Source organism: Accipiter gentilis, chromosome 11, assembly GCF_929443795.1.
Source record: "Accipiter gentilis chromosome 11, bAccGen1.1, whole genome shotgun sequence".
In the NCBI taxonomy this organism is placed as follows: domain Eukaryota; kingdom Metazoa; phylum Chordata; class Aves; order Accipitriformes; family Accipitridae; genus Astur; species Astur gentilis.
In genome coordinates this window covers 36,639,397-36,663,496 of record NC_064890.1, presented here as the reverse complement: position 1 = coordinate 36,663,496, position 24,100 = coordinate 36,639,397, and the positions used below count along the sequence as shown (strand labels likewise).

At 39.6% G+C, this 24,100-nt stretch overlaps 1 protein-coding gene across 2 annotated transcripts in view; it reads left to right on the top strand.

The window, feature by feature from the left end:
- TAFA2 (TAFA chemokine like family member 2) overlaps positions 1-24,100 on the top strand; it is a 193,407-nt gene that overhangs the window by 130,061 nt on the left and 39,246 nt on the right. For both annotated transcript variants that reach the window (XR_007507649.1, XM_049813861.1), the window contains exon 2: positions 11,016-11,122. Coding sequence is in view for 1 of the 2 variants with exons in the window: in XM_049813861.1 (XP_049669818.1) it covers positions 11,017-11,122 (106 nt within the window). In the remaining variant the exon portion in view is untranslated. The remainder of the gene's footprint in view (positions 1-11,015; positions 11,123-24,100) is intronic.

The window sequence follows — 24,100 nt, the reverse complement described above, 5'->3', positions numbered from 1 at the left end:
GGTCAACCGATGCGTCTTGAAAGTGTGGTTAGTGGTAGCGTGGCTACCAGACTTGGGGAAAAACTGTCAATAATCCAATGACTGAGAATGGCAGGTATGGAGCCGGTAAAGCATCCAGTTTGACAGCTTTACAATGGATTGTACTTTCCTTCGACAGTAGAGTTGCTTGGAGATTAGGTGGTACTCAGTGTGAAAAAAGACGGCAAAGCTCTTGTCTTTAATTTTCTGCGTTGAAAGACAAGGGGTTTGCTGTTTCACAAAAAGGAACAATTCACTGAGTAATTTGAAGTAATTTATTCTGTACTCCATGCTCTGAATTAGGGGGATGTACCGCAGGTAGCTGTCCCCTGGTTTTGGCACACAAGCTGTCCTTCCCTTTGCTGTGGTGTCACGGTAGGAATAATGGCCCTAAAATGCAGATCAGAACTTGTTTCAGGGCCTCCTGAGTGATAGGTCCCTTTCAACATGCCGTTGAGATTTGCTGAGGATCTGAAAATGCTTTTCAGATTAATCACAACCGAAAGGGCATCTTATCCAAGTATAAAATAATGACGATAATTATCTCCTTCCTCATGAGATTACAGGGCTGCATCCATATTAGCAAATAGTTTATCCCTACAGAAGTGATTTGTACACCCAAAATGTTGTTTCTGAGGGCGTGAGGTCCACATCATATTCATTTAGTGGAGAAGGAGGTTGTTTTCGACTAGCTCTTGTCCCCTGAACTGGACACCCCAAACGGTTGGAGTGCAGTAGATGCACTCTCAGGGTCATCTTCTGCTTTATTTTCATCTAAAAGGGATTACTTTCGTGTCCTCCAGTCATTCCATGATGTAATCCATATCATCGTAAATGGGGACAACTTGAAAGTTTCTTTGAAAAGTGAAGTCCAGCTCCAACCTGAAATGCTAACATAAATGCACCTCATAAGAGTCTCTGATCCAGGGCACTAGAGGAACAGAACACTATTTATTTTTTTTATTTGTTTTGTCATTCACCCTCCTGTTGTGCTCTACCTGCAAATCCCAAGCTACGTGGCATGCAGCAGGGAGCTGGGCACAGACTTGGAGGAAGCCAGGTTAAGACTGGCTGTTTCATGAGCTCCTGGCCGTAGGAAAATGCTGTTGCAAGGCTGGCATAGTACATGCCAAAGCGAGGGCATTGTTTCTCGAGGTACACTCACGTGGATGAAACTCAGGATTGTATGGTCAATATGGCTTTTATGTAGCTGCTGGTACCCTTCAAAAGAGGGTCTTTGGAAAGGGACTGGGAAATAGATCAGATTTTGCAAGGAAGCCGGGTGCCATTTAGATACTTCAGCTGTTATTAAGCAAATCCTGGCCCGACTTGAATCCATTCCTAGCAAGCCATCACAGGAATACTCTGAATTTTTTTTCAGTATAAGCTGGTTTTTAAAAATGTCTTACTGTTTCAGGACACTGATGAGGAAATAGAGACTGAGAGGAGACTTCAAAATTGTGTGGCATATAGCAAGATTCTCAAGACAGCATTAGTTATTATAGTCTATGTGGCAGATTAGATAGCATGGCAGGGCCAAAACTCCACCAGTATTTGATAAAACCCTGTGCATAGACAGAAAAGCTGCTGTAGTTTTCTGCAAGTAAGTTAAAAATTCGGATTTTCCTTGTGTGCCTGTGGGGGCATACCTCTGCTGAGTACTATGTTCTGTATCTGAATTAGCTGCTGGACCTTGTGTTCTACTTCCCGGCTGGTAGCTGAAGGTTGGTTGTGCAGGCTGGCTTCCTTTCTTTATCATCTCTCAGAGTGAAAGAAGTCTTTTCCTATGCACTGGCTCAGGAATAGAAATTTGCATTATGTACCCGGTCCATATTTTGGAAGACCCTGGTCTAACTTTGGTTTCACTCTTTTTTTCCCTGGAAGTGGTGCCTAGGGCGGCTGTGACAAATGAGCATGTGTTAGGACTTGACATTAAAAGAGTGGAGGAATGTGTTCCAACTCTGTTTCAACTAGGCTTACTCCCAAGCGACAACTCTCCTGTCTTCGTAGTGTGTTATGTCAGCTCTTAGAGCTATTTTGGTCATTGCACAAGCAAGCCTCATATTTTTCTGTGATTTGAGCAACATGTCATTTTTTTATTTACACTTGAACCCTTGCCTTCAAGTGTGGCCCAAAATGTGTAGGAGTCAGGTATAAAACATAGATTGGGCTCAGAGCTACCTATTATTTGTCAGAAGTGCTACTATGCCTACTGACAGGTATAATTGTCTTGAAAATAGCAGGGGGGAACTTAGTCTGAGTCTTGCTTCCCTGTTCATCTGCGGAGGTCTGTCACACTGTTATTTGCCAGAAGAATTCTTTGGAAAAACAAAATTTAACCTTCAGTAGAGAAGTCATGCAGTAGAATCTGAATGGTTCCTGTAAACATATTAAATTTCAGGTCTGGCAAGATAGTGTAATATAACCATAGCACTTCATCCATATTCTTACACCCATGTAGGGATCCCAGAATTAGTTTTGCAGTATTGCTCGAAAGACATTGTTTTTAAGATGGTAGTCACTTTAAATGGATTTAATGATAACAGAAATTTTTGAATGAATGTATTCACACTCTTAAAATACTTCCAATGGTATTGTTTCTTCTGTTTTTATCTTAAAATGCTTAATTAATTTTTGAACGTACATAGGGGTTTTTTTCTACATTTGGACTCTTGCAGAAAAAAAGACTCCTTCATATCTTGACAATTGGGATGCTTGCCAGTTTTATATTTTCATGATGTCATGTTAAAAACAGGATGACAATAGGAAGATTTTCAATTTAAAGCAGGAGTGATAGAAAAGAGAGCGAAGGAGTCTTAATCATGGAATAGTCACCCATGCCCAACAGTATGACTTTAATCCACTGAAGTTAATCAAAAAGCAATTCTAGTGCTGGATGGTCCACCAATACAGTACTGTGACTGTTTGGGTCATCTTAAATTTTATGACACAGAGATGGCAATTATGTCTTGAAGATGTTGAAAAATAAGGATGGATATTCATCTTAATCAGAAGTTCATCAGCATGGCCAATTTTTGGATGGAACCCAGTGTGGGTACAGGTCATTGGTGAGGAACCTCACAGTTTTTTTCACAGGATATCACAGGCAGAAATGATGTGACTTTTGTTTTTTTGAGGAGAGTGAAGTGACTTGGAAAAAACCACTACACTAATGCACTTGGAAAGAACTTGCTTATAGTTTTCTTTGTGAACTAACTAGCACTTGACTTCCTATAGTAATGTACAAAAAAGGAATCGTGATACTGGTGTAGAGATAAGACTGGAAGAGACTTCCCAAATCACTGAGCTGAGTGTCCTGAATCATAGTTTAAGAAAATTCATACTTGCCCTTCTGTATCTTTATTAGAAATATATAATTTAGTAATTTATAGGATTTGCCCTTTTCACAGCTGTCTCATGTCATATTGATACTGATGTGGTCTTGGTGATCAACTAAAATAAACTAGTTATTTTTTACACCTGTTGGTTCAAATGATGAATTCCCAACTTGTAGCAGAAATGCTAGTAATCCCTGATACTCCCTTTCAGTACTACTTGCTGTTATCGCACCTGGATCCACCTTTCAATTCTTGTAGTGATCCACAGAGTCTTTGGCTTAATGTGTAAATTCCGGAGTGACACTGTAGAAAATGCTTTATCTAAATCCAGACAAATTATATCTCTTCATTTCTTTGTCTGGAATATCAGTTATCTTATCAAAAAACCTGTCAGGTTAGTCTGGCACAATCTACCCTTGGTAACACTGCTACATTTTATCCTATGTTCTATTTACTCCTCTGTCTTTAATTTATCTTTTTTCTTCAAAGCCTGTTCTAAGCTCCTGCAAACTGAAGAGGTCAGACTAATAGGCTTACGCTTGCCCAGATCATTTTCGTCCTTCCTTTTAAATATAGGCACTTCAGTTGCCATTCTCCGCAAATATTTGATGCTTTCTCTTCCTGGATAGATTTGGAGGCTTATCTCTGCCACTGCAATGGCCTTTATAAAATCAGAGTATACCTAGTGATTCAGGTCTCAGTGAGACATTTTGTTCAAAGCCCATTGAACTGTTATCCTTTTTTTTTAGTTAAACTTTTGATTGGTTAGTGAGATATGAATAAAGAAAATTTAAATAACCATCTGCAAGAGGATCACATGTAGGATATAAGCAAATACTACTGCCATGATGATTAAGTGAATAGATAGTACCCCCTACAACTTAAAGCTCCCTTAGCACAGAAACTGGGAGAGAAAAAGTTTAAAGTGGCATAATAATATCAGAGAAAATGATGTGAATTGGAGCCTAAGTACTTTCTAATACTGAACACTTAACTGTGAGAGCTTATTTCACAAGGGTGTAGGACATCATTGGGCAGATTGAAGATATTAGAATATCCTGGATGTTTAAATATTCTGTAATCTTTTATGTTAGCACTTAAAAAAACAATGAATGGCCTGTGCAGGTCTAATGCTGGATTGTAACTATTAGTTTTATATTTTCATAAATACATAGAAGTATAGAATCTAACCGCACAAAACTTCATGACATTTTCTTTCTGTGTATTTAGTAATGTGTCAGGATCAATGTTCATCAGGTGAATACTCCTTTGCTGGTCCTGATGAAATGACCAAGAAATTTAATATATACACATTTAAACACATCTGTATTGGTAGAGTTGAAGCTGGGTAGGAGGACAGTGCATTTCTTGCTTACCCTTTCTTTGCTTGCTTTATTGCTTTCAGTTAGGTGTTGCATCTGAAAATTAGCGAAGGTGCAAATTACAATCAATGGTGTCTACAAAGAACTGGTGTTAATCTGAAAGCAGGGGAGACTAACACTGACAGCAGTTTAGTGGGAAGGCCATTCATCAGTATCATTGGAGTTTTCAAGGCGATATCACAACCATATAGTCTTTTGGAAGAAAAAAGTTTTCCCTATCATCTCTCAGAGTTTCTAGCTGTGAGGTGGCATGCAGCCAGGTGGCTGAAGCAGTTTCTACCTCTGGCAATTTAAGCATCCATGCTTATCAGATTTTGGAAACAATAATATATATGTAAATTTCACATCCAAGTGCTGTGAGATACTGTTGGCAAATGTAATTACCTGTATGTGCATCTGTCTCTAGTTTCCCGCTACTGGGAAACTAATTGCAGTATGTAAAGAAAAACGTTTTTTTGGTTTATTGCGTATTTTCATATATTCCATAACTTTTTATTTTTCAGGTATTTGAGACATCTTCTTTTCTTGAATCTGTCTCTTCTTATAAAAGCTCACTTGCTAATCGTTTTTCAAGAACTTGTGTACATACATCTCTGTTTGGGGAAGTACGTGCTTAAATTTAAGTATGTGCTTAAGTCACGCTGATTTAAATAAAAGACAAGTATGGGCATGCATGTCAATCATATGCTTAAGTACTTTTGGGAAGAAGAATTCATTTGCCTCACTGCCTTAAGTCTTAGCATAGTAGCCTTTCAAAAGCCCTCCTTATGGCGTTAAGCCTAAAATTCTTCAATCTGCTTCCACCGGTACACTTCAGCTGAAAGTAGCAGTGACAGCCTTACTGTATTGATCTGCCAACAATGCTTTAACTATTTCCAAATATTTCTCAGAAGCGAGGCTAAGCTCTCTAGGGTTGCTTATTCTGCTATGAAAAGAGCCACACTGGTAAACGACAACTTTTTTTCAAAAAACCAACAAAACCCACCCCTTTTGCTTTGCATACAGAGATTTCCCATGCGACTCCTCCGTCAGACCTGCGTGCTTTGCTAGGCTAAATGACTATTCTCTTTCTTTCCTTGCCCACCTAGATCAAAGAAAGCAGCTTATGAGAACAGGTCTGTGTTTTCCCCCGGCTTCATTTCAGAATCCGAATGCGCTTTGTGTCTGTTACAGGTTGTGATGTATGAAGCAGAAAGAAGATTGATTTTCACAAGCTGCCTTGTACCTGAAGTAATGAGAGTGGCAAATTACTTGTTCACTGAGCAAACATGACGGGAATGTCATAGAGGGAATTTATATATATGCAAACACACTGGGGTCACATCGGTGTTACTTTTACAAAGTGACCTTATCACCACAAGGGCATTTTTAATTCTGCATTAGCTTACACAGGAAAGGCTAAATAAAACTGCGAATACCTGCATTGCATGAGATGTAGAAACTAACACAACTAATAAATAATGTAAGATTCAACACAGTACGGAACATAATTTAAATGGCTGCATTATTTCTGTACAACAGACTTGGGGTCAGAAGTGATTTCTACTACTCATTTAGGGTTTCTTTGAAGTAGCAAATAAAATATTTGTCATAAGAAGAAAAGTAAGGGAATGTGGGCCAATTTTCTATCACGTTTCTGTCTCTTAAACATTTCATCAGGATTCAGTAGAGAAATAGGTTTACGCTTCTCTTTATGAACACTTGCATTCACAGGTTATATGTGTTTGCAGAAGACAAATGGATCTTACCGACACTGAAAGTTTCTACATATGTAAAGCAGGAACGAATGAATTTTGAACAGCTTCACAGAGGCTGATGTTCGTAAGAAAAAGAAAGAAAAGGAGCAACAAAGAAAAATGCTGTTACTCCTAGGAAGCAGATGAGAATTTTATTTGTGTATAAGCTCTTATGGGAAGAATGAAAGCTATTATTTCCTTACATTTTTTTCTCCTCAACAATAAGATTACATGAGGTTACACTTCTCTTAAAAAAGGAAAGCAAGGCAATTCAGCACTGGCCATACAATGTAAGGTAATTCCGATGTGATTTTCCTCTATTTCTGAACTGCTGGAAAGGTGACTGATCTCAAGCCCAGAAGCAAAGAAGGAAGAAAGCAGAAACTCAGAAGCTTATGGATCCTACATCACTGCAGTGAAATTGAAAATACGCACCTGCACATGGCAGTTTCGGTGCAGCTGAGGAGCTGGGCCACATCTGCTCTTGGGAGGGGGCTGCCGGGGAGGTGGAACACCGGTGCCGAGAGCCTTATTAGTGTGTTCACCATTTGCTGCTGCTGAGCCATGGAGACAAGGGAGATGGATTTCTGCTGACACAGCAGTTTGTGAAGCTTCTCTGCAGCATCAGATGTGATTTCACCCTGAGGAAAAAAATCCTGGAACTTTTAACCTATTTTTGTCACTAATCACCAAAACAATCTATTCTTGAGTCCACAGTACCAGACTGGTGATGGTCTCATGGAGCACATGTCAGGGACAAGGAATCTCGGGGAGCAAAAGTAACCATTCCTATGAATTTATTCATTGTGTTATGGTGGTAGTGAAGAGCTGGTCATAGCAGAGGCATCTCACACTCAGCTACTGCCTGTTTGTATTATGTGGGTGACATCTTTTTGGTTTATTTTGAATGTGTTCCTGGAACCACCAAAGGAGCTCTCTTTCTTTTTCCTTGCCTCTAAGCACATTGAACAAACACGGCAGCCTTTTGTGTCCTTTTTTGCGTGAAAGTGCTGAGGATTCCTTGGGTTTATCTCCAATATGTTGGGGTTAAAAACTGAAGGAAATTTTTGTTACACATGAAGTTTGTATTTTTGTGTAAAATTGATTTTCAAATCTAGGCATCTCCTATAGCGTGGCTATTCTCTGTTTTGATCACTTTTGGCTTATGTGGCGTTATTGAAGACTGTAAGGATCACAGCAAGGGAGAAGTTCTGCAGAAAGGAAGGTAAATGGAAGGGGAAAATGTCTCACAGAGAAAACCGTTCAGGTTAATAGCTGTAGTTTGTCTGTGGAGCTCTGCATCACCTATAGTAAAAGTAGACCTCATTTCAGAGCTCATTTGTTCTATTTAACACAGCCTGTTATGTTAGTGTAATAACAGTACGGTAATGGACTGAATTTTATTTCCTGGATGCACTTACTTGACATGGATCAGGGTTGCAGGAGGCTAATAGTTAAGTTTCAGAGCTGAGGTCAAATGCTATCTAGTTCCAGTGTCTTCTCAGTGCTATATCATGGGCTGTTTTGCAAATCTGCAGAAAATAACCAGCATCACATGGCGTCTCCTTGCTATCTAGCTGTTTGCTTGCTTTGCTGATGAGATGCATCCATCCCAACCCCCTGAGTTTCTTGGACTACAAACCCACCATTTTTTATTTCTAGGGCTGTATTGCTACAGTGTGGCTCCTGTGTGTGTAGCAGGACAGCTGGGAGCCGAGTGCTTCGTACCTTATTTGTGCTTATGCGGCCACTCGTCCGTCCTTGGACTGACCGCTGTGCGTGGCCGATGCACACAACCCCAGGTCTAGTGTTATACTGCATAATTAGTTTGAAACTTCAGATCATCTTCCAACTTTTTTCTTCTTTGAGCTGCTGTATGTCGTGAACGCTTTAACCGCTGAGGTTTTTTTTTGTTTTGTACTTCTGCTGATGGCTTCTGAACTATTAGTCCCAAGCTAGAACTGCCACTTGCACTGACTTTTCTGTTAATTGTGCCTGTTACGGGACTGCCACAAGACAAAGTTACGGTTTTTGTCCTTCTGAAGGTGAATACCACAAATAAGTAATGCAGAATAGTGTAATAGGCTTTGTGGTACAGAAATGGTGTATTGTTTTTCTCATAATTGGAAGACCTGGCAATGGCATTGAGCCCAGATTTTCTGTGTCAAAGCTGAAACCCTTCCTTTACTTTGCAGAACAGTCTCTTCTATAGTCAGTGCTGGCTTACTCCTCCTTGGTGTGCTGGGCTGTGGGCAGAGGTTTGTATCTTCCTTCTGCCACCTACCCTGAGGGGCTGCTGTTCACAGGCAGATAGGTTGGTTTTCTCTCTTTCCCCCTGCCGCTACTGTTTTTCCTTACGTATTTGCATTTTCTGCTGTGCATTTGCTGCCAGCCTCGCAGCACAGAGGGTGAATCTGGCATCAGCAGAGTACAGGAAGGAACTGTATTAGATTCAACTTTGCTTAATGGTGCAAGTCCCACTGGGTTTTGAGCAGCGTTGGGTAGGTGAGGAAGAAAGATTTGATTTTAATGAGAGATGACTTGGCACCAGCATCATAACAGGTGCAGTATGAGAATCCAGGAGTGAAAGAGTTAATTCATATTCTGTTCACAGAGATAGCTGTGAAAGAGCGTATGCTGAATGTGCATTCCAGTTTCATTTTTTTGTTCTTATTTACAGTGACAAAGAATGTATTTCCCTTTAGCTTTGAGTGCTTCATAGACCTGGAGCTGATGATGAATATGCAGTTTACACTCCAAAGGCACTGGAATCAGTGCAAGAAGGCAGAGCTTGGTGTGGTTCACAGCACACTGTGACCTCCACTGTGATTATTAATCAGTCAGGCTTTCAGGGGCACATCCACCATCCTAGATACAGCGCTTGCTTACTCCTCTCTCTTTTTCCCTCATAAACGTGCTGTCTGAACCTCTGGGAAACACACTGTAGATATGTGACTTCTGTCAACGGATACCAAGTCCTGTTTGCTCTGAATTCAGGTTTAAAAGGGTTCGGTACACTCCTCAGCCGGTTCTTAGTTTTAGTGATAGTGTTTTGTTACACACAGCCTGGTGTGGAAACTTAACCCATGCTTAACAAGATCTCATCAATCTCCTGGAGAGCAGGATTGGCAGTTTTGGGGGAAGTGGTCTCGTTACAAGTCTGGAGATCACGAGTGGAGTTGGGGGGTGTGTGGGGGGGTTGCTTTATCAGTGTGCGGTGGTGTTAGAAAGCAGGTTGCTCAGAGGAAAGGCATTGCTTCGGAGGAATGGAAAGAAATTTGGGACTTTGAAGAGGCTACTGGTGAATTCTGTATTAGAGAGAATTCTGTATTCTGCCTTTCACAGCGTTGTGGTTGCCCAAGATAGCATTGTACGTGAACAGAGAAGGAGAGATGCTCTTAAATTCCTTTGGGCTTTTTAGGAACATAATAGGAGACAAATGTGCAACAATACTGAAGCAATGCATTTTTTTCTGCTCATAAAGGCACCCTAGTTCCAGGCGTTACAAAACAGCAATAATTTTGTTCAAGTGATCAAATTTACAGCTTTTCTAGTCTAAACAATTTGAAATAGGCATCATCATCCTATTGACCTCTCAGCAGAAACACGACCACGTGCAGAGCTGTTTCGTAGCCAGCTCCCTAAGGCTTTTCTATAGAGAATGAGAAGTGAGAGAAGGTTTCATTATTATACCTCTTGCCACTCTCTACACAACTGTAATCCTTAAGCGCTAGAGCCTACATTCCCAAACTTATCTTTTTGGCAGGTGGAGGGGTATTTTGTCTTTGGAGGAGGTTACTGAGAAATAAGTCCTGTGTTACCTTCTGCTTGAACCACCACGGTGGCTTGCTGTCACAGTGAAAACATCACTAAGCAAGATGAGGGTAGCTGTGTGCAATTTCCCTTGGTGCAGTAAATCAAATCTTTTCATAACCCAAAGATAGACAGGAGAGAGACTAGTGAATCTGCCCTGCTCGAGTCCATGTTTCCAAACCACTTACGTCCTCCTAACAGGATTTCTCTATGTGAGGGTTGGTACGTGTGCTGGAGGTCTATTCAAATTTGATATTGCCATATGACTCGTGGACACAATCCAAAAAGAGTTGCAATCCCAAAAGCCAAAAGCTCCACTGCACAGTCAGTGATAACCACACTGACCATGACTGGCCCCACACACACAAGTGGAACTGCTCTGTTCTTCAAAACCTGCTCCGCAGCTGTGTGGATTCATCCTTCTTGCCAGCTTTGGAGTTTGCTGTGGTTTTGAACACCGCTTGTGCCTTGAGAGAAATGTGATGAGTGGAGGTGTTGAATTCTCCTGGTACTGACCAGGGTGGAGGAACGCTGGCAGACCAGTGAGGGAAGTTATACTGATGCTTTATATGATGTACCTCATTTAGAGCTAAGCAGAATTTAAGACTCTAAGTATTGTCAGCCAGACACTTAGAATAACTTGTTGAACTCTCCTTAAATTAAGACAAAAATTGTTTTTTAAAGAAGTCTCAAGATAAATACTTACTTCTGTGTATTTTTGTTTTCAGGATGAATAAGAGATACTTACAGAAGGCAACAAAAGGAAAACTGCTAATAATAATATTTGTTGTAACGCTGTGGGGGAAATTAGCATCTGGGGCAAATCATCATAAAGGTAAGAAATTCTGTTCTGTTCTATTATACTGTTGTACCTGTGGCATCTGTCAACAAATTCAAAAGTGTCCAGTCTGTGCGACCGTTTTTTCCTTATGTGTATTTGTGTCTCCTGGTATTGGTCCACTAATCAGTACCAAAGGAAGAGAGTTTTCAATGGATAGACTTTTATTCATTCTTTGAGAATTTAAGTATTTCAGTCTCATTTTCAACATTCTCTGATTTTAGGTCATTTTGTAATGATGGTACAGTTGAAAAGATGGTAAAGTAAAAAAATCAAATAATGAATAGTGCTTGTCTCATAAAAATATTTCTATCAGATAGCATATATGTGTGCTAAAAATGAATTCCTGGAATGAACCTTAGAAACAATTTTTAGTAACATATGTGCTCCTAACTGTGTGCAGTTACCTGTCAAGGCTAACTGCATGGATAATGTGTGCTGAATGTGATGATTGTTTCATCACCAAAAAAAGACCGTTCCTTTGCAGTGTTGTCTGTCTTCTATGCTTCATTCCTAACACCAGACCAGGAACTTCAGTAGCTTGTGACAATGTGAGATCTGTTTCTTCTTGGTCATTCCAGCCCTTAAAATGTATACACACCAGCAGAAGCTGTGACGGTTTATTGAAGCTTGTAAAAAGGTCTCTTTTTTTGTGTGTGTCTGTGTTTCTGTAAACCCCTAATGCAAGGAACAAGCTCTCCAGATTCATGTACTAATATCTTCTTCAAGGCTGATAGAACTTGAAATGTGATCTGCAGTATAACACGGTTTTGAAGTCCACTTCTCATCTTCATGTAGTGTCTGTTGGCTGTTTATCCACTTATTCAGGATCAGAATAAACTCTTAACAACTTGGGTAAAGTAAGGCTGGGACATGAACACTACCGCGAGCTAAGGAGTTAAATATTGGGGAAGGATTCCCATAACACCAGTCAGTTCATCTCTCTGTGTTCATGTACATTTTATTATGTTCCCTCTGATGACAGGATTTTATGAGCAGGTATTTTATATATCCAGCTGCTAGATATTTTTCTGCTGTGTGAAGATATCTTTCTTCAAAATACCTCACTGATTAAGGACTTCAGGATGTGGAGGCACTTTCTGCAAAGTCTTTTGTGAGTTGCAATTTGGCTGCAGACAAAACAGATTCTGATGTGGTCCTGCAGGCCACCAAAGATTGGTGTTGTGCCAGACAGGAGCCGTGCTGACACCCTTTGCTCAGCCTTTGTTCCCCCTCTGAACCAGAATATGGATTTGTGCTGTGGCTTACCAGTTTAGTCATCTGGTGAAAAAGAGCCAAGATATCCTAGCCTGGATTTAGAATTCTTTTGTCTTTGGTTATCTTTCTTTAAAAATCAAAAAGCCCATCTCCAGATCATGTTGATTCCATCCACAAAAGCTGGTCAAGATGGTTTTGCTTCAATTCAGTTCAAACTTTGCCAAAGCATGCTTGCTACTGTTTTTGAAAAAATGATGAGTAAAACCTGTCACCAAGTATTTAATGGAAAAAAATTTATAATCCTAAGGACTATTTGGGGAATTAGTGCTTCATAATTGAAAATTAAATGATCCCCCGCCAATTTTAGCTTTCCAGATATATTTATGCAAGGGAAACCTCAGCAGAGCTATACCATTAATTATCTGGACAGTACTTGGCATTTGAGCCCCAGCCATAGAGCAGAAATAAATTGAGAAATATTGAACTTGATGTTTTTAGATTAAAAGAAAAAAATAAAATGCACAAGCCCCCTGCAAAATTGGGTTATTAGCTGTAGGGACTTCTTTACATTCCTGCAACTTAACAAAAATCTTTGGTTCTTTTTCTTTAAGTTGTAACTTTTCACCCCTTTAGCAAAATATATTAAGTCTTACAGGGAGCAATAATAAGAAGAAGCATGACTTGAGTGGTTAATTTAGAAAGGCAACTGTTGTTCATGTTCAGATTCTTTTGGGAAGAAAAAAATATTCAGAAGGATTCTGGCTTGTGGATTTAGTAGATCTCCAAATCAGCTGCACTCACTGTATATGGGCGATTATTTTAAAAAGCACAAATCAGAGTTACACAGCTCAGCTACCATTGATTTCCAAAGTAACTGGAAGTTTAACTTCCCGTTGTGTCAGAGAAAATCTTCCCCCTACTCTTAATAGCAGAAATGGTGCTAAGGTGCAGTCAAGGAAAACCTGACACTGTTCACCTTTGCATGGAGTTTCCAAATACTGAGAAATATGTGAGTTTCTTCTGCAATAATTATCCCTAGCATCATTAATCTTCATTTATAGAAGTCTTTACTAATATATTGACACAACAAACCCTAATGACTTTGAAGGAGCTGTTACAATTTCAAAGATCGATAATCTACATTTTAAAAAATCTTTACTTTCCTATTGACTTAGTCATATTATGCTTCAGTTGTACCACCTCTTAACCCATCTCTTTTTCTGAAGGCTATTGTAAAAGAAAAGAAAAAGAAAAAGCAGGAAAGATCATCAATGTGTGAAAAATTGTTTAATGAGCATTCTGCTCTCCAGACAGACTTCAGCAGGGATATAAACAGCTGACTCTGACAGGCCATCTCTAGGCTTGTTGTGCTTATTTCAGGGATACGGCACAAATGAGAATTCCCAAGTCAGCAGCAAGAAAACCAGAGGCTGAGGCAGGGCATGGTGAACCAGGCACTGAGGTCCAGTTAGAAATCACCAGGGTTACAAAGTGGGATTTCAGATTGCAGCTTTTCCGTGTCAGGTGCGTGGGCACCAAGTCTGTCCTTTTTCTTGAGAAGTCTGGTTTGAAGACACGTCTGCTCCCTTTATCTTGGCTGACTCTTAAAGTTTCATCAGTCTGGACAGAACGTCCAGGAGCTAAAATAGATAAGTGCTCAAAGTGTTTAAAACACAAAGCTCACTTTTTCGCCGCATGGAGTATTATATGAGTTTTCCTGAATAGTTCCTGGGTGTGCACATACTTATATTCCATTTAGCCTGCCTTCTGAAAAGAAACAGGAACTCTGCTTTTTCTTTTTAATTTTGCTGGGGACCCTGATACTATGGTGATGAGTGCCTGAGCCGAGAACATGAACGTGGGAATCGGCCCGCGGTACCAGATCCATTTGTACTGCAGTAGCTATGTATGAGAAGACAAGTAGAGAGTGGCATATCAATCTCCAAAAGGATGTTGTCAAGGTTATGAGTCTAAAAACTGATATACTTTGAGGGTGGCTGAAAGAAATCCATAAGGCTATTTTATTATAAGATTGATCCTGATCCTCTTACTCATTGCTAGCCCTTGGAAAACAAATAAACCTCTGCAAACATACAGTATTCACTGACAGATATGGCAGGCAGGCTTCAGTTCAGCATCGCTGCCGGTTTGCTATTTGTCATAGGGAACATGAATTGGTTTGGTGGCCATTGTACCACAGGGTTGTGGTTTAACCCCAGCCGGCAGCTCAGCCCCACGCAGCCGCTCGCTCACTTCCCCCTGGTGGGATGGGGGAGAGAATTGGAAGGGTAAAAGTGAGAAAACTCCTGGGTTGAGATAAAGACAGATTAATAGGGAAAGCAAAAGCCGAGCTCGCAAGCAAAGCAAACCGAGGAATCCCTTCCCCGCTCCCCAGGGGCAGGCGGGTGCTCAGCCATCCCCTCCCCAGGACAGCAGGGCTCCATCACGCCCAACGGGGACTGGGGAAAACAAACGCCATCGCTCCCAACGTCCCCCCGTCCTTCTCCTTCCCCCAGCTCTAGATGGGGAGCGTGATGTCCTACGGTCTGGGATCTCCCTTGGGTTGGTCGGGGTCGGCTGTCCCGGCTGTGTCCCCCCCCCAACCCCTTGTGCCCCCCCAGGCTCCTCGCTGGTGGGGTGGGGGGAGAAGCAGAACAGCCCTCGGCTCTGGGTGAGCGCTGCTCAGCGGTGACGGAAACATCCCTGTGTTACCGACACTGTTTCCAGCACAAATCCAAAACACAGCCCCATACCAGCTACTGTGGAGAAAACTAACTCTATCCCAGACAAACCCAGCACACCCTCTGGGTAAATTGCATGTGTTCAACATGCACCTTCTGGATCTGTGTGCCTGTCAAGGGATGTACGAGTTCTGCATATTCCCAGGTTCTTTACTGGAATTAGGTAGGAGAAAACTAATATTTAGATGAAGGAAGTTGCACAGAGAGATGTGTGTGGATGCCTTAGGAGCTACCAGGTGAGGCTGGAAAATATCAGTGGGGTCTGTCAAAATATTAGATGGAGGCATCCACTTGTCTATTGTTGATCTGTCAGTCCTGCTTCATCAAACTCTTTTGTCATATTTGCTAAATGTCTCAAACATGGATAATCTTATCTCTTGTGGAAGTTTGTCCCAGAGATAGATGCTCTTAAATGAGAATGCTTTGTGTGCAGCTTTCACTAACTTAATTCTGAGTGTAATTAATGTTTAAATATAGAAACAAGGGAAGATGATAGTTATTTTAGCAGACATGGGGAAGAAAGATATTAGATGTTCTTATCTAGCTTGGGCATTAATTGAAAGTTTCAGTTATATCAGGATCAGAACCTGATCCCAAAATTGCCATTTGCTTGAAGATAAAATAGAACAGTCAGTCAAACACTTTCATATCAGTGTTTGCCACTGCAATCTAAAATGGTAATACAATATCTGTTAGAATTCAGTAGATAACACTCCTTGGCCTTCTGCCAAGGTATAAAGGAAAATAATTTTCTCTGACTGCCAAGATGCCGATAGTTCTGGTGGTTCGCTGGGACATGGGTGCAGAAATCATGGCAATAGTGGAGTTACACCTATTTTTTCTCTGTGCTGTCAGCTCCATCAGAGCAAATGGCTGCTTTCATTTTTGCCCCCATTCCCACCACCACCTTGGCGATCAAACTTGACTGTCCTTGAGGCAGCCATGGAGAGAGCAGTTGGAGAGTCTCACAATGAATATCACACATTTTCCGTTATAAGGATCACCTAAAATTATTTCTGTTTATATTTGGCAAGTATTATGGTTTCTTGATGTTTTTCTAAGACAAGTAAAAGGGAGGTGTATAGCAGTTCTTTATTTTGGGCCTGGTCTTGTAATGCCAATATCAAATTTTTAGTAACTTCCCATGAATGAGTACCCAGGATCTTTTCCTTAAACACATTCAGATTTTGCGTTGTGGTGGAAAGATGATTGCACAAAAGATTATATTCTTGCAAAAGTTACATGCTTGATTTTACAGTTAGAAATGCCAAACTTTTTAACATTTTCAGCCCTTTCATGTATTAGTAACATTATCTTCCCTTGGATAGCTGGCCCACCAATCAGCTGTTTTTTTAGCTATATTCTCTTTTGGAAGATTAAGCTTTCCTTTGCTTTTTTGTTAGGAAAATATTGTAAGATGTTAGGACTGAAAAAACACTGATAGTATGCTTACCCTGCTGTTACTTTTTCCTATCATGAGTAAATGTTGACATTTCCCTAATACTGTAATCAGTTCTACTTTTCCAGTTTCATATTATTGGTTTCAAATTAGTCCTGTTGATTTGTTATGTATACTAAGTAATGCATTCTGCTAGATTCCTTTATCCATATACCTAGGAAAACAGAGTGCTTACATTTGCATGCCACAGTTTTGACTAAACCCTTAAAAATAGTATGAAAGAAATTGTTAGCCCCCCCATAGATAGTCGTCTTTATTCAATTAGTCTTGGTTTAATGGTACCACTCTCTTGAATCTGTTAAATCAGAATTTTCCTTGTTGTTTCATTAACTTGTTAAGTACTCAATTAATGGAGCATATAGTACTATATTTTTGTTAGGACTTCCTTTAAAATATTATTTTCTGGGCTTACAGTTATATTCTGAATTTTTCGTTAGCCTAAATGTGTATCACGCCATAGATAATGTCTTAAACTTTTCCTTAGAGTAGAAAAGGAAAGCAGTGGATGTTAGATGCAGCTGTGATCAGGGAGGACGAGAAGGGACTGTTTAGTGACCTGGAGACTCCTCTTGTAACCCATGAAGCAGGATGCTGTGCCACAGTGAGCTGATGGGGTTGCTGTAGCTGCCTGTGTCCACCCCCCAGACCCTTCTCCCTTTCTGGAAACATTTTTACTCATTGACTTTGTTGGTTACACTATCTTTAAAGAGGATCCTTCCAGTACAGACAGGTAGTACAGGAGTCGTGAACGGGAAAATGATTACAACATTTAAATGGTAAATATAAGTCTGAGTTTACGCAAATAAAACCTTTTGAGGAAATGCCATTCTCTCTCTATTTATATAAATACTTAATGCTCATAACGAGAGCCTACTGAGTTACTCCGAAAGTATGAATTCTTATGTGCAGGAAAGATCTGAATGTGCCTTCTGGTTGAAGTTTCCAGCCTTGGAATTCGACATGCACTGTAGAAGAGCTGTGTCTGGGTCTTCTGACGGCTTTGGAGCTCAGATGGTAGGATTATCTTGAGGTATATTGGAAGGTCATGACTAGTACAAAGTTTATGTCCAAGACCTTGAAACCAACTTTCTTTGGTGGAGAAGCCAAGCAGATTTTTCTTCACTGGTATGACAACTTTGTTTTTCCCTGTCTCTTTCCTAAGAGAAACACTCACAAAATTCTATTAATGTCTGGGACTATCAAACAAGAATGTAATTGAAAAGAAAATCTGAATAGTTTACAGTTTCCCTTACATTATGTTTTCTCAAAATTCAACATGTTGAGATCATGTCATTTTATAGGTCAAATATAATGGGTCAATATCACATTATAATTAGAGTCTGATCCTGAACAGCATCCAGATATGTAAAATTACTGTGATGGCAGAATTAGGGCAATTTTATCTTCAAAGTCTAGATCTGGTTCCAGGTATGGAGGCCATATATCCTAGTGCTGGTCTTAGGGTATTCTGCACTGCCCCTCAGGCTTTCCAATCTACATTCCATACATCCAACATACATTCCGTACGTGCTGTGATGACTGCTCCATATGTGTGCTGGTATCTATTGCGCACCACCATTATCCAACTCAGGGGATTTCACATATTCAGTTTGGGAGGTTTGTGCCTGGAAAATCACATCCCATGTGGAGATTATTTCTGTAGCATTCAGGGGATATGTTAATCTTTCAACTGCATTAATTTTCTGCTGCTGATGTCTAAAGACTATGCCCTTCTCTCTTGACACTCTTCACTGAATTTACTCTATAGCAGTGTTAAGTGATTGCTTGTACAATGTCATATTTTAGAACAGCTGTTCTTTAGTTATACAAGTGCCAAGGAAATGTTCAGAAAAAGCTGGGGAATAGCAGGAGAAAAATCCTTTATCTGTTTTGGGTTGCAATTTATAAAGTTTTTTTTGTGAACAAAAATTAGTTAGTTCTAGTCTTTGGGGGGCTGAGGGGGACTTACCATTTTAAGGCTCACTGGGGAAGTCTTCCACTGTAGAGATTTGGAATGATAGAATCATTTAGGTTGGAAAAGACCTTTAGGATCATCAAGTCCAACCATAAAGGACTCAATGTAAATTTGTAAAAGGGTCTCATCTTTTCAGAAGATAAGGGAACTGATCTGAGCCTAAGCTGCACAAACCAACAGCTCCAAAGCAGCAAAGCCTGTGTCTGTATGCATGCATATGCAGATAGAGATAGAAGAGACTTGGATGAAAGAGAAAAATGCAAGGTCATGACTGATGAAGTAGCTTACATGGGCCATTTTAGTGTTTTTTAAATGCTTATCATTTATTTATGGGAGCTTCACAAAATACTAGGTGCTTTTCAAACCTAACTGAAAACAGAATTTTTGCACAACATACAGTTTTAGGCATCTCTCAGGGGCTCTGAAACAGCATTCTGTGCTCATTCCTTTCACAAAGTGGGAACTCAAGCTTTCAGTGTAGGTGTGAATACATCCCTTAATTAATATACCAAAACATTTGCAACCTACTGGAAACCTTCTGCAGCTTTTGGCAAGTTTCTTAGCAGAAGAACTCAGTTTGGATATTGTTCTTTTATCTGCCTAATAATTATTCTCCTGTATCAGGGTCACAATGTCCGAATAAAATTGTAAAGGTCTTATTTTATTTCTACTGTTCAAATGGAGTCTCATGTCGCAGTTCAGAAGCCAGTGAAATTTGGTCTGTGACAGATTCATTTATATCTTCATATCATTCTGCAAATGTCATTCTGTTGTGTTAAAAAAAGGTTTGGTTGTAAAACCGGGATTTGGCGTTTGCTCCGTTTCTCCTTGTTGAGCTAAAATACACAGAAAGTCAGGAAGAATTCTTGAAATTTGCAGAGGGATACTACAGAAATTTTGACCTTCCCATTAAGGTGTGAAAGTACCATTTAACTGTGACCAAGAAAAAGCCACTTTTCCACATAGTTGGGAGCAAAGCCATGGCTTGCTTACTGGAGAACAAAGGCTGGCTTGGGGGTTTAGATGACAGAAAGCAGGAAAATCACAAAAGAGCAGTCTGCTTTGTGCAGCTTTCTTCTACGAGGCTGAGGAAGAATTCTGCCTGTAGTGCTGAGGAGGCTGAGGCTGGAGCTGCCAAGTCTGTCTTGTTCTTTTTTTCCCCATAGATTTGTATAACTCTTGCACTCAAACTGTTCTCAAGTAAATGCAGTAGACTTTGAATTCTTTTTGCAAAATACTTCTGGCTTCAATATCAAGTGTCCTTGAATGACTGAAGTATAAAGCTGAATGTGTGGGTTATTCTGGGTGAATGCAGAGCTGCAGAAAGCATATGCCCGAGAAAAGTATTCTGTTAAGACCAACACAAATCTTGGGTGCATTGTGCCATTGTATTTTTAGGTGCAAGTTATTAGAATTGCTTTAGCTGAGTCTGCGGTCCAGGACCGTGTGTGAGAGGAGAGCTAGGGCTTGTAGGAGACTGGCCAAGTTGCTGGGAAGGTCAAAATTGTTCTGGATCCAGAATTTGAACCCAAGACTATGTATGTGTCTGATGAGAGGGGAGCAAGGATGAAGCAGTTAAGTCTGTAATTCAGTTTCAGTGAAAAGAATGAATCATAGAAAAGACAGAAATCATTAGATTCCTTCAGTGAGCTGGAATACTAAGGAAAATCAAAGTTAAGTTTTGAAAAGATGACAGATTACAGAAAGTATTTTACCTATGAACAACAAAATGAAAAGATGTTTAAAGTAAAATACTTATTTAAAACTTTGCTCAGTTTTGTTATGTTATGTAAATTTACTACAGATAGGAAAAAGAGATTACTGGTGCTAAACTTTCATCTAAAATGCATTGGCATGTGTCAGATTAACTGTGGAAATTTTGTGAAATGGAACCCAGAAGGTGTGCTAACTGCTAGACACCGCAGAGTGGAAAGTAAATATATTTCCAGTGAGTGAATATTGAGAAAATAAGCATCTGGAAGAAATGGGAATTTTGGATTCTTAATTGCATCATTCACCCCAGAACATCTGCCAGAGATATTAAGAGCAAATACAACTGTATCTAAAAGAAGAGTAAGTTTAAATAAGGAAGGAGGAAGAGTAATATTGTTAGACTGCTGCACGCTGTGGATATGAAGGCTGTGTAAATCTCTCTTCTCCTTCTAGTTTTGGTTCAAAAACACCTCAGGAGAATAAAAATACTGTTTCCATGCCTATGTTTACCTTTTCAGAACATGGGAAAATCCAGAAAATCTCATTTACGATAAGTAAATAATCCATATTTTTGCGGATTTTGTCCCTCATCATAACAACACATAGTATACTAGAAAGCCTGGTTGCGGAAGACAAAGTGCATCCTGCAGAGGTTATGCCCTGGAAACAGCTGAAAAAAGAATTAACCTTTCATCCTACTTACACCACTCCTGTTCATAGTGTCCTTTAGATGAGCACAAAGGCTTCTTCACTGTTTGCTGTCACACCCACCCTGGAAACTGCTCGCTGGGGATTGCAGGAATGAATTTTGCAGTCAGGCCCTCTGCCTACTGTTAGGGAAGAAGATGGGATGGAATGGGATGGGATGGGATGTAAACAGCTAAAAAGTGGGGAATTAGGAGGATCCCTATTACACCAGTGCAAGGACAGTACTCAGCAGTTTTATCTCATGCCTTTCTTGACTTTTCAGTTTTTGCCCTGCATCATTAGATGCATGTTCTGCTAAGCGATTTAAGGACAGTACGTATTTCCCACCCTCCTTCTGTCACAACATTACTGTCATTACGTTTTCCTGGGTTGACTCTGAAAAACAGCTTGAGTAGAGGAAAATGACTGAAGAAAAGAGCTTAGCTACCAGAGGGGGGTTAGGTATATTGTACTTCACAAATCCGAAGTAAAACCTACATGTTAGAGAAAAAGAAAGAATTTTTAATCTGGTGTCATTTTAAATTTTCTCATAAAAAATAAGTACCAGAAGGACCACTGCATATTATTGCTTGTAAAAATGCCATATTCTAGAACAGCTGTTCTTTAGTTATAGAAGTACCCCAAAAATGTTCAGAGTCAATCAGCTATTTTTAGAAATAGCAAAACACAAAAATCTTTTAATTATTTTGGACTAAACCCTCCCTTAATAGATTATCAACATTTTATATTCATGTTATAGGCATTTAGAACTTGAAGTTTTTTGCTGAAAGTCAGAGCAAAACTAAATTAGTCTGAATGGCATATGGCAATCATACTCTTATTTTGCAGTTCATGTGGTTTATTTCATCATGGGTGACATTTTACCTTCATTGTTTTTTCATCTTTCTGAAATAAACGATGCTAGTTTGTTGGATACTATTGACAGTAAGGAGTGAAAGTACTTTTAAAAATAATGAATTTGCTGAAGCAAATAAATACCATTCTCAAGTCTACCTCTTGCTTCTGTTTTCAAATATAATTTAGTCTAATGAGCATTTTTTAACCTGGATATAGAATAAATCCTGTGAAGGACTCCCATTTAAAACTATCACACTAAACAGTGGTGTAAGGGGAAAAAAATATGTAAAAAGTCCCACTTATCAGACTGATCTTGGCTGCCAGAAAAGCTCTCCTAAAAATCTGTTCTATTGTCCAAACAGATCTGTAGGAGTGATTATAAACTAATTTGCTCTTCTGCTGGGTGCGAGGAATACAACAGTCTACACTTAAGCAGCATTATGACCCACACTAAAAATATGAGAAAATGCCAGATTATGGCTTATCCTAATAGAATCGTTGTAGGAGAGCAGTGTTAAACTATAAAATATCACTCCATTTTTCATAACAATGATCACTGGGGGTAACAATTTCAGTACTTTTAATGAAGTTTTTATGTTTGGCATTTATTTTGTACTTTATTTATTTTATGGAAAAATCTCCTAGGTTCATGTGTAGCAAAAATGAATAGAGGAGATAGATGGGACACATGAGATTTCTTTCTTACAGACAACCTGGAGAAAAATATGGAAATATTATTTTATAGCTATAGAGTGGGATTTATAAGCTTGAAACTATTTCTGTGTCCCTTTATTAGAGTGAATTGTCTACAACAAGGAGATAAATCAGTGATGCATTTTAAATCCAGGAAGCCTGTTTGAGTCCTCTAAGTTTCTTTTTTTTTTTTCTTTGAGGGAGAAAGTTCACTGTTTAAAGACAGCTTTGAAAATCATTCTAGATTTGCTGCTACCATAACTAGTAACATTTGAAAAGCTCCTAAAATAATAGCTAGGGGAGTGTGTTCCTCAAATGTCCTTTTGCTTCTTCCTCTGACTTTAGTGTTATATTTGGACCTGAAAGTCACTCCTCTGCTGAGTCCTGGCAAATGTCTGAGATCTCAGAGGTCAACTTCACAGTGGAGGATAAATCAGTAGATATATTTTAGCTTGGTTTAGTTGTACACATATATTATCAGTGCTAGAGCAGACATGGTGGTAGAGCCGTGACCTTCTGTTAGGCCTATTCAGTATTGTAGTAATGTCAGATTCTTATGAGGGCAATCTCCCAAAAGGAATGACTAACCAGGGACCAAGTCATGTCTCTGCTGATGTAGCTCTTTCCCTTACGGAAGGATCTAATTTTGCATGCTTAAAATTCAGGTATTACGTCCTGGGGGTGCTTCTCTCTCTCCCTCTGCATTGATTATACAGGGGTGTCCAGCTTAGATTAGATGCCAGAGCTCTAGACATCCAGTGTATGGTGACGTGTGTCTTTGCTTTTGTAGAGAAGAGTAGAAACCCCACTTTCTTTATTGTTATACTAATACAATAAATGATGGTGTAAAGGTTCAGAAAGTGAATAAAAATGTCAAGATCCACTGATGTGTTGAAGTTTTGGATCCTTCTACTTAGAGACACTTTCTTATATGTCCATGACTGTATATGTATGTATGTATGCATATGTATAATACTTGAAAAAAATAAGCAGAGACAAAACTGCAGCAAGTCTCTCCAGTCTGCAGGTCCAGACAATGCTGTACATTGCTTTGGGGGCTCTGAACCATGCACACATTGCAGAAATTTGGTTTCTGTTCATTCAGCTGACAACATATTCATGTAATATATGTGTTGCTAGAGTCTAGAAATAACTGTACAGCAAAGGAAATGTGGATGAACATGCCACTCCCTTGAAGAGGTGAGACAGAGGATCAGAAATAATCGCATAGCATTTGTATTATGCAGCATATTTGCTAAAGTAAAAATCCAAGTGAAGAGCAGTCACAAACCACAAGTATCAGAGTAGTTGTGTGTGAAATAAAAGGAAATTCACAGTGTCCGTGTTTACTTTTTTATTGTGGGTCTTGTTCCTTAGAAATTACAGGTGCCCAGTCGTAATACAACTCCTAGGCAATGCAGCACTTTCCCCATAAAGAATTAGGTGTTAAAGCAAGGCTGTACCACTGAATTCAGGAAAGGCTGGCTCACTCCACTGCATCTTCAGTTTCCGATTTCCTCATCTTTTTATTTTGTTTTACAATGCTCTGCTAAATATAGCTGCACCTGGAGGATATGCACTAGGATTATTCTCAAGATTTCCCTGACTTGTGAGCCCTGTGAAGATAAAAC